Below are 10,712 nucleotides of genomic sequence, written 5' to 3' on the forward strand. Positions count from 1 at the left end.
TATAATATGAAACGTTGTCTACTGATTATCATTAATGAATAAATTTTTCATTTGTAGGCGATCTATAAGATGGTAGGGACAGTAATGAAAATGCCAGAAGATGAATCTACTCCTGAGAAAAGAACTGATAAAATATTTCGTCAAATGGATAAAAACAAAGATGGAAAATTATCTCTAGATGAATTTATAGAAGGTGCTAAAAGTGACCCTTCTATCGTGCGACTATTGCAGTGTGACCCAAGCGCACAGGCTCAGTGAGCTCTTAGACAATTGAATATTATTCAATAATGCCTTTTATGATCCTAATTTAGGGTCCGGCTCAATGATTTTACTAATAATTAATCCAATTAATGACTAGTATCATAGAAGAGTCAATTTTTATCTTTAATGATGAAATCTTGCTCACTTGTTAAAAGCACAAGTTATGAGAGATACGATATTTCTGTTTCTTATACTTTGGCAAAAAATATATAATAAATTTGTAAATTCAGTTAGAGAAAGATTAAAAGAATATGTTTAAATTGCATAACTTATCATAATAAATTGTAGGCTTTTCTATGATAATTTATGTTTAATAGAATTATATGCATCAATATTCATTTTTTAGTTTAAGCCGAATCTGCGTCTCAGAGTCATTGGGTCTAGCGCGCTTGCGCAAACCGCAAACTAGTCTATAAGGCTAGTCCAGTCGCTCCGTCACATTTGAAATTTTTGCGGAAAAAACTTATTGACAAATAACTATTAATATACATTACATATTTAATACTTTAAGCTTCGGAATTTATGAGATGTATCGTTTTACTGTAAAATTTTAAATGCCAAAGCTAATCAACGATCCTTTTTCGATACATAAGTATAATTATGTCGATACATTATCAATTCTATTGCAGTTCTTGTAATAAAACGATTATTAGGACGATTGGGATAGAAAACCTTTTCAAAGACGAATACATGCGATCGTTTTTGAGAGGTATAATATAGGAGTCGAATAATGTTATTTAAGTAAAAATACATAAATCAAATCAAGTCGATATAAGTCAATATAACTACAATTTGCAATATTTAATAATTTATATAGAAAATTAAATTACGATCAAACTTTTATCTAGTATTATTGGCGTTCAGAATGTGTTTTAGTTTGATACTCAGTGTTTCATTATCGTTTAATATTGGAAATAAGGTGATTAATATAGTACAAAAGTTGTAAAAGCAAAGCCATGATGAAAATGACATGTCTAAATATTTCATCGATAATTTGAAGTAAGTAGAGCCTCTATTAAAAAATAGACACACTGAAAATTTCATGTGCGAATTTCAGTCAAAGGATGAGTAAAGAATAACTAAATAGTGAACTTACAAGTAACTATATTTATTTCCATTCAAATTGGCTGAACTCATTAAATTTGTAAAAAAAAAAACAATTTTGAGTAATATTAAAATTCAAAAATTTAAAAAAACGTTTTCAAGAAGTCAAAATTCTAATAAAATAATGTGTATTAAGCTTACTAAATTTTTTAAAATACTTGTTTTTCAGTGAAATCGTTTTATCTTTAAAACATACTTTAATAATTCTTGCTGATGATTATCAATCTAATTATATTTCGCTGTAACTTTGAAGTCTTATTATCTATACACTAAATAAAATCGAAAAGCGAGACATCAAATTGTGGAATTTATCTTTAATCAATCAATAAAAATAAAACTATAAATTAAACTATGGCAAACGTTCTTTTTTTTTTTAATTAAAACTTGTTAAATCGTTTTGTATGGGCTTATTATAAGGAAAGAACAGTTATGAATGAAATCAGCAAATAAAAAAAAAATAACAAAAAAAAAATTTACGCATAATTATGTTGTTGGATATACTCACAGGAATTTAAGTTATCTCAAGTCAAGAAAATATTTTTGGTCAGACGTTTTTCGGAACCAAGTCAAGATTTTCTTGAGCCAATAGAATTTGTCTTGGTAAAAGAAAATTCCTATTGGTCAGAAGAGATTTCTATGTTATCCAAAAAATTAGAGGCTTTAAAAAAAATTTCTTGAATCAAGAATATTTATTTTCAGTCAATAATTTTTTTTTCTGTGTACATTTAATAAAGATATTAAGCACATTAATTAACAACTATTCATAATATCCCGGGAAAAACGGATTAGATCTGACCAGATATAATTATATCTGGTCAGATCTAATTATATCTGATCAGATCTATTTATATCTGGTTAGATATGGGATTTGAGATATAATCAGATCTAGTCATATCTGATCAGATATAAACAGATATAACTATATCTGGGTTGAAAAATTCATCAGACATGAACAGATCTAGTCATATCTGATCAGATCTAAACAGATATAACTATATCTGAGTAGAAAAATACATCAGACATGATCAGATCTAGTCATATCTGATCAGATCTAAACAGATATAACTATATCTGAGTTGAAAAATTCATCAGACATGATCAGATCTAGTCATATCTGATCAGATCTAAACAGTTATAACTATATCTGGATTGCAAAATGCATCAGACATGAAAAGGTCTTATCATATCTGGCCAGATCTAAACAGATATAACTATATCTGGATTGCAAAATGCATCAGACATGAAAAGGTCTTATCATATCTGGCCAGATCTAAACAGATATAACTATATCTGGATTGCAAAATGCATTAGACATGAAAAGGTCTTATCATATCTGGCCAGATCTAAACAAATATAACTATGTCTGGATTGCAAAATGCATCAGACATGAAAAGGTCTTATCATATCTGGCCAGATATAACTATATCGAAGTTGTCAACAGCATCAGATTCGATCAGATCTGATTATTAAGTAGTTATTATGCATATATTATAGTAAATCATATAAAGAATGAATAACAATAGGTCTTTAATTCTTTTACCATTTTATTTATTGACAAATATATTCCATTACATATTTGTTAAAGATTATAATTGATACATGTAGATATTTTTAACTAGATTCTATTTAATAATTTTTTTTTTAGTAATTGATCAAGACAGATACGCAAAAAGTAAAAAAAAAATAGTATTGACTGAATATTGTTCCATAAAAATGTTATTTTTATTGATGTGATTATTTATCTATCATTTTTTATTCTTTAATAAATTTTGTGTAAGTTATTTGGAGCTTGACATAAATAATTTTCAACTTTTATAAGAGTATTCATCGATTTAATATCTTTGAATTTAATTAAACAGAATTCGTTTTGTAGCTCAACTGGTATTATATGATTTATTTTTTCTCTACAATTGTGATTAAAAAATATTTTTACATGCATAACGCGATAATACTGTAAAGATACATATAAGTTGTTGTCAATAACAAAAAAAAATCGTATAGAACCATATTTCACTTTATTATTACTGGTAGTAATAATAACATTAGAACTGTCATTTTTAGTTTTTTGAAAAATTTGAGAGGTAAAAACTGTTTTATTTATGTTCGCTTTTGTGTAAATTGATACGGTTTTATGATCAAGACCCATAGTCTGGAAAGTTTGTATCTCAAACTCATTCAAAAATTCATTTTTTTTAACACCACTTACTTTAAATGCGTTCATTTTATCGTCTATACGATCCAATTCAGTACTCGAATCAACCTGATTCTTTAAAATTATAGCTCCTTGATAAATCGTTATATTGTTTATTACTTCGGAACCGATATTTTTAGTTCCGTGAATTTGTGAAACTATAAAACCATTGGCGTTTTCGAAAGAAAATGCAGACGTTGCCCAAAGTGGGCCCCACCGACGAACACATAGTACTAGATGCAGAAGTTGATGTACATTATATGTATACTCTCTGTCACCATATAACTCTTCGATATTTTTTACAAAAGTTTGTAAGCATTTCTCTGCCACCTTAAGATCATCTTCAACAATCTGACGTTGGAGCAAAATGTGTATGGCCTTTACGAGTAATAACCAATGGTCCAAATATTTTTTTGGTAAAAAAAGCGACAGAATCGGAATGGAATAGTATAGAATCCAATTATAAATTTCAGAAGCTTTGTAATGAGCGTGTAGAGAAAGTTTTCGTGGTAGTCTATGAAAAGAATGTGGAGGGCAAATATTCAATAACATTTGGTCAATTGCTTCTAAGTGTTCAGAAATATTCCAGTCGCCTTTTTTACAAAAATAAATATTCATAAATTGCTTGCCCACGCCCAGTAAGACCGAGTGCATGTACTCTGGCATAACACACGTAGCTAAATCTAAAAAAGGCAGTACATCGACTACTGATAAACCTTTGACACCTTTAATAAGTTTTCCTGGATTCTCAATAAGTTGTTCAGCTTGATCGTACATCCTTAACTCATCACGCAATTTGATTCTTTTATCAGTAAATTTATAAATACGAATAGTCTTACTCCCAACAACAGGTTGACATCGTTTCTGTTTTATCTCACAAATATTGCAACCATATTTTCCACTAAAATATTGAATATTTTGTATTTCAGCTCTTGCTGGTGCATCAGCAATGAATAAGGGTGCAACTACTTTAGAAATAAATTCCTTACGCGTAATAGGATCAATCCATTTTATTCCTTTCGTAAAACAAGTTACCAATTTTTCACAGAAAGGACGAAGAAAAGTATTCATCGATGGTTTTTTGTCTGAGTCACACCAAAAACCAATCATTACTAAATGAGATTCTCGTAGATGCTCTGGGAGTTCAGCTATTGTGAACATCAAGGGCCAACAATTTAATTTAGAACTATTGGATAGTGAAATACCATCTGTATTGAGTATTAATGTTAGATCATAGATATTTCTATTTCTTCTAGAGTTCACTCTAATGTACTCTGTTCCATCAACAATATCTTCAATAATACGATTTTCACGATTACGATTAAATTGTTTCAACTTTTTCGCTAAGTTTCTATGTTCAAACAGGAATTTAATAGCATCTTCAACATCATATTCGTAAAAATATGACATTACTTTACCATCCAAACAAATTTTACAATTTTTAGATTTACCCAAATCTATATCCTTGCCAATATCCAACGGACCATAGTATTTTAAGCATCGGTTGCAATAAAAATGTTTTATTGTTTTAGTTAGAGGAGCTCGATCTTTTACAAATTTAAATAAATTATGAACTGTAGCAGGCATATAGTTTGGTTTCGGCAAAAGATGTTGCAGTGTTTCTAAAATCTGTTGCAATGACTGTTTTGTCAATTTTTTTTCAATATATAAATCCATTAAGTACGAAACAGCTTTAGGAACATTGATATCACTACCATCGTATAACATTTCAAACGTTTGTCTGTTTACTTCTTCATATCTATTAGAATCATTATCATTATCATTAGTGTCATTTTCAATATTTTCTTCATGATCTGAGTCTGCATTAGAATCCACATTTAAGTCAACATCTGAGTCCGCTGAGACCACGTCTGAGTCCGCATCAGAATCCGAACTTGAATCATCATCAGAGTCTATATTTGAATCAGGGTTTGAATCCACATTCAAATCTGAATCCGTTATTTGTTCGTTTAAGCCTTCACGAATCTCTAAAGCATGGTTATTTTCCATACTTTTTCTCCATCTTTGTTGTGTTTTTAGAGGAACCTAAAAGATGAATTATAATTAATATTTGATATTATGTAAAGGCGTAATTACATTTTAATAGTGTATAAAAAAATAAGATATTTTGAAAATTTCATTACAAGTAAATTGAAACAAAAAATGTTGATATAAATTATTATGATTTAAAAATAAGAAAATATTGCAAACAATAAATATTTTTCGTTACAAAAATTAATTCGTTAATTAATTAATTAAAAAAAAGTACTGATGTACTACTCTATGCTATGACTTTAAATTAAGCAGACAAATTTAAATACTCCGAATTTGAAATACACAAACAAATAGTTAATTGCAAAAAATGCATTGACAAGTCTTCCAATTTCTTATATGTACATTTTTTTTCCAAATAAATGCTTAACATTAGACTTGTTATTACTTAATAATTATTTAATTTGTGTAATTAAAACAAAAGGAGTTAAATATATTTCATATTTTTTATTTTTTTCCAAATAAATGAAGAGCTCATAAAGGTAATAAACTGGGATATTAATCACATAACACTGGAAAATCTAATGAAAAATCACATGAAAGTTAAATTATTACCTCATGATCACTGTCCTTCCATAATTTATATTTTTTTCTAACTGCACCAGCATTTAAGTGTTCATTTGCTTCTAAAGACATTTTTAAGAAAGATAAAAGCTGTAATATATGTAATATATTCCTCAAATATATTTATTTATTTATGGTTATTTACTCTATTTATTAATTTATTAAATAATTATTTATTCAATCACTTTTTAATGGCTGTTTATTGACTAATTTTATTTAGCTGTTTATTGACCGTGTTAATTTGCACCTAATAAAATTACATTATTTTTTAAATTCGATTAATTAAAACACGAATGTAATAAGGTTTGACCAAAATTTAATATTTAAATTAAAATTAAAATTTAATATTTAATAAATTAAATTTAATATTTAAAGTAAAAAAATACTGAACTATTTTTCGCATTCATTTTTGTTTATTATTTACTCTTTAGTTTTTTATACTACATTCAGGTATACTTACCTACACGACTTGAGCCGAATCTCTCCGAACAATACTATTTGACTGGTTCAACTATACATTTCATCATTTCCTTAACCCTTTCATCCCGCCAAAATTATACAGAGGTTGTAAGTAGGGTACACAATACAGAGCGTCATTTCAGTTAATTTATATCATATTGATAACAAATAATTATTCCGATATGTTTTTAATTGAATGTAAGGCAGATAATTCTTTAACATTAGTTGAAGATCATGATGTGATATACAATGAGAACACAAAAGTAAGAGATGGTGATCTTGTCGTATTTTATGTTGGGAAAAAAACTTTTCAAGGTTATGTTAGAGAATACGGAGGTAAGGAAATAATTTATTAAAATTAAAAATAAAAAAAATAATTATACTAATTCGAAAGTAAATTTTGAAATAATTATTTAAGATGATGAAAAATCATTAAAAACTAAACAAAAGCAACTCCTTAAAGAGTATAAAAAAAATCAGAGCAAACCGAGTAAAGTAGTTACACCTGTGACATCTCCTGTTAAGACTCGACGAAAATTAAAAAAAGAATCTCCTATAAAAGAGACTAAAGAAATAGAAAAGGCTAAAAAGAATAAAAAAAAAGAAGAGAAGGTAATTATTTTTAGGATTTTATGATTTAAATAAATGGGATTATCACTAGAATTTTTTACTTGAAATCAATTATTGAATAACGTTTATTTTGCTTTGCTAGGTCACATTAAAATTAAGCCATGTCGAAACTCAAAAAGAGGTCGCTAATTTAATAAAGAAAAGTAGAGCCAATGTTTTGTCTAGCTGTGAGTCATCAGATGAAGAAGAACGTAGTCCAACCAAAGATGAGCTTAAAGCGGAATTAAAACGCTTTCGTGCTGCTCATAGAGGCTATAATTCATTACAATTAGCTAGTAATGCACAATCAACCCAGCAAAATGAAGATGTAAAAGTAATTTCATCAGACGATGAGAAAAAAACTGAAGAAGTGAATGAATTACCCGCAAAAAAAATGAAATTAAATGAGAACAATGATGAGAACAATGATGGTGAAAAGTCGGTCCCAAGTCAATTATTCGGAAAAGATCATTTGACACCAGTAAGTTTTATTGTAAAATTACATTATTGAAAAGTTTATTTATATTAATATTAAATATTGATTACTTAATTATTTAGATGACTCAGCTTGGAAACTCCGGAATTTATTGTATTACTAATATTTACGACTATGCATTGAGTGGCAAGCAAGTGACACATATCGCTCGTCGTTTAATTGATGGTGTATTTACTAAGAAAGCTATCGCTAGTTGTACTTTTACAGGCCAGGCTCCCAGAGCGCAAGGAAAAGAACGGCAAATAATTCCTGTTTCAGCACTGGACGATGCTGCTAAAAACGCTATTATAGGTTTGTTGATAGTTTTTCTTTTCCATCAATTTATTACTTAATAAAAAAAATAGATTTGGGTTTCAAACAAAAATTAAATTCAGTTTTGTAGTAATTTGTTTACTGGAAAATATCGATATCACTTCAGTAATATTTATAGTACAGTGATAAATTAAAACTTCATTGTTTTAGTTCATATATGTTCATGAAGTGTATATCAGAAACAATTCTGTGTCTAGTTTTACCGAATAATCGATTGTAGATTCTAATAATACGTAAATTAAGACGTATTTGAAGTTAATAAATATTTTTTGCCTAAATTAAAATACTAATGTTTTGATTGGTAATTTTTAGATCTTAAAGTACTTCAATATTTCGCGAAAAAATATTTGTTCGATTACTGAACAAAAATTGAGTATTTGTATTTATTTTAATAACAGTAATTATATGTTTTCCTCAAACAGATTTCGCTATTCAGAAAGGAGAATCAAGGCAGATCAAAATTCCAGATAGGAACGTTATTGTAGCTCAAATGTCTCAGAGATTGGGTGAAATAAAGCGTGAAATCTCATCGAAGGCTGCACCTGCACCACCTTTGCCTGATCCGGCGAGCCATGAATAATTTTCATAATTATTTGTGTTTACGCGAGAACAAGTTCATCTTTTATTATTTTTATTAATATGTTTTATGTTTAAGAATTTTTTTGATTGGATACTGACTCAAAGATTTTGTACTGGACAAATTTGTTTATGCGTAAACAATTTTTTAATTTTATTTTCTTTAGTTATACGTTTTACGTTTCAAAAGTTTGTAGATTGAGCAGTGACTCAAAAATCTCGCAGGAGTTAAATTTGTTGACGTGTAAACAAATTAAGTTTTTATTATTTTCATTAATACAATTTAAGTTTGGGAATTTTTAATATAAAAGTGTGTTTAAAAATGTTATCTCAAGCGAGAATGAGAATAAAAGACATATCTATTAACAGTAATCATCTTTTCTATTCCATAATAGCATCTGGATCTTATACATAAACATTTAAAATTTATCTAGGATATAATAATAAAAAAAATTGCAACTGAAAGATCTAGGTAGAGATCTGTTTGAATCTATCTGTTCAGATCTAGTTATATCTGGCCATGTCTTGCCAGATAAAAACAATTTAGAAATCTAACCAGATCTGGTGAGATCTAATAAGATTGTTTTTAGTTATATCTGGTCAGATCTGATTATATCTGGCCAGATCTCGTCAGATAGAGACAATTTAAAGATCTGACCAGATATGACCAGATCTGACCAGATATGACCAGATCTAATAAGATTAATTTTTCGTTATATCTGGTCAGATCTGGTCAGATCTGAAAAGATTATTTTTTAGTTATATCTGGCCAGATCTGATTATATCTGGCCAGATCTCGTCAGATAGAGACAATTTAAAGATCTGGCCAGATCTGCTAAGGCAGATCTGGCCAGATCTTTTTATATATGGCCAGATCTAATTCGTTTTTCCCGGGATATAATCGATCATAAAGTGAGTTGAAAACAAATTGATTAAAGAACTTCTATACCCATACTAGAAGCTATAATAAAAAAAAAGTTTGTGACGTTTAGAAAAATGAATAAAGTTAATCGTTGAATATACTATACCAAGTAATTTAATGCCATTCATGATAGAATACGATATACTAACAAGTTCCTGTAGTCGGTATCATGACAAAATATCCGACAACACAATAGCGACTCACATATATGTTATGTATATGACATATATATTATGAATGTCACGTATATGTACCCCAGTAATACGTACTTAAGCAAGTGCTCTTGTATGAGAGCCCTGTGCAAGGCCCATAGTTACTACTAGTGTGTCTTCTGCTACGTATGTGTCTTGCGTAAGATTGTGTAGCAAGAAACTGACTTGAAAATTGTCTATGATTTATTCATGGTATTGTAGGAAAGAATATTGAAGATATTTTTAATATCCCGGGAAAAAATGATCAGACCTGACCATGCCTGTTCATGTATGATCAGGCCTGAAATTAGACCTGATCATACCTGTTCATGCATGATTAGGCCTGAAATTAGACATGATCAGGCCTAATCATACCTGTCCATGCCTGTTCATGTCTGAAGCGTTGAATACGCTCAGGCCTGATCATGCCTGTTCATGCCTGTTCATGTATGATTAGGCCTGAAATTAGACATGATCATGCCTGTTCATACCTGTCCATGCCTGTTCATTCCTGGCCATGTCTGAAGCGTTAAATACGCTCATGCCTGATCATACCTGTCCATGCCTGGTCATGTCTGTTCATGCCTGTTCATGTCTGAAGCGTTAAATACGCTCAGGCCTGATCATACCTGTCCATGCCTGGTCATATATGTTCATGTCTGTTCATGGCTGTTCATGTCTGCTCATAGATCTAAAATTTTGTTGACCAAGAATCTATCACGTATAAGATTTTTATTACTTGAAGTTCATACGAAACTTACTTTTCAACTAAATCTCTTAGGTCAGTGGGTAGCGAGTTACACTTTCGAGCGCAAGGTCCACGGTTCAAATCCTGCACACGCCCGAATTTTTTATTTTTTTTATTTTTATAGCAATAATTATATACATGTATAATTGAATATAGTTATACATTATTATATATAATTATATAGGGCCATTTTTTATATATAATTTTTTTACCCGGATGGGCATGAA

General features: G+C 29.1%; 3 protein-coding genes across 5 annotated transcripts in view; 2 read left to right on the forward strand and 1 right to left on the reverse strand.

The window, feature by feature from the left end:
• The window catches only part of LOC130669308 (neurocalcin homolog), a 131,687-nt gene extending 129,526 nt beyond the window's left edge, over nucleotides 1-2,161 (forward strand). For all 3 annotated transcript variants that reach the window (XM_057472108.1, XM_057472107.1, XM_057472109.1), the window contains one exon: nucleotides 58-2,161. In XM_057472108.1, coding sequence (XP_057328091.1) covers nucleotides 58-258 — 201 coding nt within the window. In that variant the 3' untranslated portion in view covers nucleotides 259-2,161. The remainder of the gene's footprint in view (nucleotides 1-57) is intronic.
• An 846-nt stretch (nucleotides 2,162-3,007) lies between these two features.
• LOC130669306 (uncharacterized) lies at nucleotides 3,008-6,494 on the reverse strand. The gene is made up of 2 exons (XM_057472105.1): nucleotides 6,164-6,494; nucleotides 3,008-5,602 (listed from the first exon to the last, which is right to left on the reverse strand). Exons 1-2 carry the CDS (start codon nucleotides 6,242-6,244, stop codon nucleotides 3,125-3,127), a joined length of 2,559 nt encoding a protein of 852 aa, XP_057328088.1. The 5' UTR covers nucleotides 6,245-6,494; the 3' UTR covers nucleotides 3,008-3,124.
• A 205-nt stretch (nucleotides 6,495-6,699) lies between these two features.
• LOC130669307 (uncharacterized) lies at nucleotides 6,700-9,206 on the forward strand. The gene is made up of 5 exons (XM_057472106.1): nucleotides 6,700-6,967; nucleotides 7,050-7,243; nucleotides 7,344-7,721; nucleotides 7,799-8,027; nucleotides 8,471-9,206. The coding sequence occupies exons 1-5, from the start codon at nucleotides 6,814-6,816 to the stop codon at nucleotides 8,626-8,628; spliced, it is 1,113 nt and encodes a 370-aa protein (XP_057328089.1). The 5' UTR covers nucleotides 6,700-6,813; the 3' UTR covers nucleotides 8,629-9,206.
• The last annotated feature ends 1,506 nt before the right edge of the window (nucleotides 9,207-10,712 follow it).

Source organism: Microplitis mediator, chromosome 6 (genome assembly GCF_029852145.1).
Source record: "Microplitis mediator isolate UGA2020A chromosome 6, iyMicMedi2.1, whole genome shotgun sequence".
NCBI lineage: Eukaryota > Metazoa > Arthropoda > Insecta > Hymenoptera > Braconidae > Microplitis > Microplitis mediator.

Excerpts from the sequence above, each read along its gene's own strand:
- LOC130669306 (XM_057472105.1), bottom strand. The coding sequence starts at position 6,244 with ATGTCTTTAGAAGCAAATGAACACTTAAATGCTGGTGCAGTTAGAAAA. Across the intron at positions 5,603-6,163 it reads GGAAGGACAGTGATCATGAG|GTTCCTCTAAAAACACAACA; the intron begins GTAATAATTTAA and ends TTCATCTTTTAG.
- LOC130669307 (XM_057472106.1), top strand. The coding sequence starts at position 6,814 with ATGTTTTTAATTGAATGTAAGGCAGATAATTCTTTAACATTAGTTGAA. Across the intron at positions 6,968-7,049 it reads TTATGTTAGAGAATACGGAG|ATGATGAAAAATCATTAAAA; the intron begins GTAAGGAAATAA and ends TAATTATTTAAG. Across the intron at positions 8,028-8,470 it reads TGCTAAAAACGCTATTATAG|ATTTCGCTATTCAGAAAGGA; the intron begins GTTTGTTGATAG and ends TTCCTCAAACAG.